The sequence below is a fragment of the Charadrius vociferus genome, unplaced genomic scaffold, assembly GCF_000708025.1.
Source record: "Charadrius vociferus isolate BGI_N301 unplaced genomic scaffold, ASM70802v2 scaffold262, whole genome shotgun sequence".
NCBI classification, from domain to species: Eukaryota; Metazoa; Chordata; class Aves; order Charadriiformes; family Charadriidae; genus Charadrius; species Charadrius vociferus.
The window spans coordinates 1,389,373-1,391,236 of NW_009647218.1; the positions used below are offsets into that span (position 1 = coordinate 1,389,373).

A 1,864-nucleotide genomic window follows, 5' to 3' on the forward strand; every position below is an offset into this window, starting at 1 on the left:
GGGGCAGACGGCGAAGTAAAACTCGGGGGGAAAACCCCAACCAAACTAGCAGGCGTCCGTGAGCATGGCGAGCGTCAGCGCTTTGGGCAAAGGCTGAGGCGTTAAGAGCGCGAGGGCGGGTTTGGGGAGCAGCGGGTACGGCCCCGCCACCGGCAACGCCAGCGGAGAAGGTGGCCACTCGTTCCCCCCCACCCCCGCTGCCTCTCGCAAGTCGTTCGCTTCGTCGCGCTTACAAGTTTGGCAGTGGCTTTAAAAAGAATTTCTAAGCCCTTGAAAATAAAGTTAGGGCGGGAAAAAAAAAGGTGCTTCACAATTTTAAAAGAGACAAAAAACCAAACCAGCCTCTACAACCTACAGAAGCGCACAGTTCACTCCAGTTTTTACAGCGTTTTAGAATTAAACATTGGAGACACCAGCGATATCTTTGTTTCATGGCTCAGAAAAAGGGAAAGGCAAAGGGGAACAAGGAAAAAAAAAAGTTTTATAGCATTCACTTACTACTGAATAAAGAACTGAGTTGCAGGAACCACTATTAAGCGCATGAGTGCATCTGCTACTTTCTGTACCTGCAGAGTTGTTAGGAACCAGGAGGAAGTCTACAAAGAAGCACTGACTTTGAAAACTGGAATTTATACTACTTAGGAGAGCTTGGAGGATCTTCAGAAATAGACTAAAATTCCACACCACCAGCGATGCACAAGGTACAGGTAGGCAAAGCACCTACTTTTTAGGTTAACTCAATAGTCTGATAGAAACAGATCTGAAAAAATTAGCAAGTTAGAAGAGAGGTGGTGACAAAGTAAGGATGAAGGTATTAATAAATTAGCATGGGAGCAGGACAGATGTACATACATCTTTTGTATAGTTGGAAGATGTACACGGTATTGACACTGATAGCTTGACAAGCTGAACTTCTACACTGGAAGAAATTTACCATCATGTTGGCTGGAAACATTTACAGAACTATATGCTTATAAACCAGAGATTAACAACCATGTGCAACTTTAGAAGACTTCTATAAAGTATCTTTAATGACTTGGTTCATGCCATTTTAAAAACAGTCATTTTCAAGAAGAAAATCAATACATTTGTTGTATTGACTTTGCTTTCCCATTCCTATTCCCATCTTTGCTAATGGTTTGGCATCCACAGTATGTACAGTCTGATGCCTGGGAAGATATATTGAAAATTAGTCCCAAGTTTCCAACTTGCTAATTATAGTGCACAATTATTGTGGACTTCCCCCACCATTCCCCTATCTCAGCATAGTAAAAAAAAAAAAAAAAGGCTGTAAAAGCTCCCCAAAATGCCAAAGATGTCATTAGCAAAGTATTTCGCTAATCTATATATATGGCCTGTCTAACTTTAAAAATTGATACGCAGACATGCAAATGATGGAAGAAAGTCACTGGAAGAGGGCAGCTATCATAGTCTAGAGAGCTGTATAGCCTGTCGCCATTGACCATTATACTGCTGTCCTTGGTCTTTCCTGAGGAAAAATCTTCATTGCATCCTAGTTAAGATTTCTGCAGGTAGGTATAGATGAGAAAATTTTTTGCACATATTTCTCATGACCCAAGCTGCATTTACTCACCTTTATTAAATGAAGAATCTCTGCAACTGAGCTCAGTAAAGTGTCATTTAACCAGTGTCCTGGTTTCAGCTGGGATAGAATTTTCTTCCTAGTAGCTGCTGTGTTTTTGGATTTAGTTTGAGAATAATACATATTCATTTAGTTGTGGCTAAGTAAATCTTACATTAAGTCAAGGACTTTGTCAGCTTCCTATAGAAGCTGAGAAGGAGCATAGACAGGACAAGCTGGCCAAAGGAATACTCCAGACATCATGCTCAGTGTATAAATGGG

General features: G+C 41.2%; 1 protein-coding gene across 1 annotated transcript in view; it reads right to left on the bottom strand.

The window, feature by feature from the left end:
- The window catches only part of NUPL2 (nucleoporin like 2), an 8,476-nt gene extending 7,536 nt beyond the window's left edge, over window positions 1-940 (bottom strand). Inside the window, exons 1-2 of the mRNA XM_009879575.1 lie at window positions 935-940; window positions 51-228 (exon numbers count right to left, since the gene is read on the bottom strand). Of these exons, the coding sequence (XP_009877877.1) occupies window positions 51-228; window positions 935-940 (184 nt within the window). The remainder of the gene's footprint in view (window positions 1-50; window positions 229-934) is intronic.
- Between the last annotated feature and the right edge of the window lie 924 nt (window positions 941-1,864).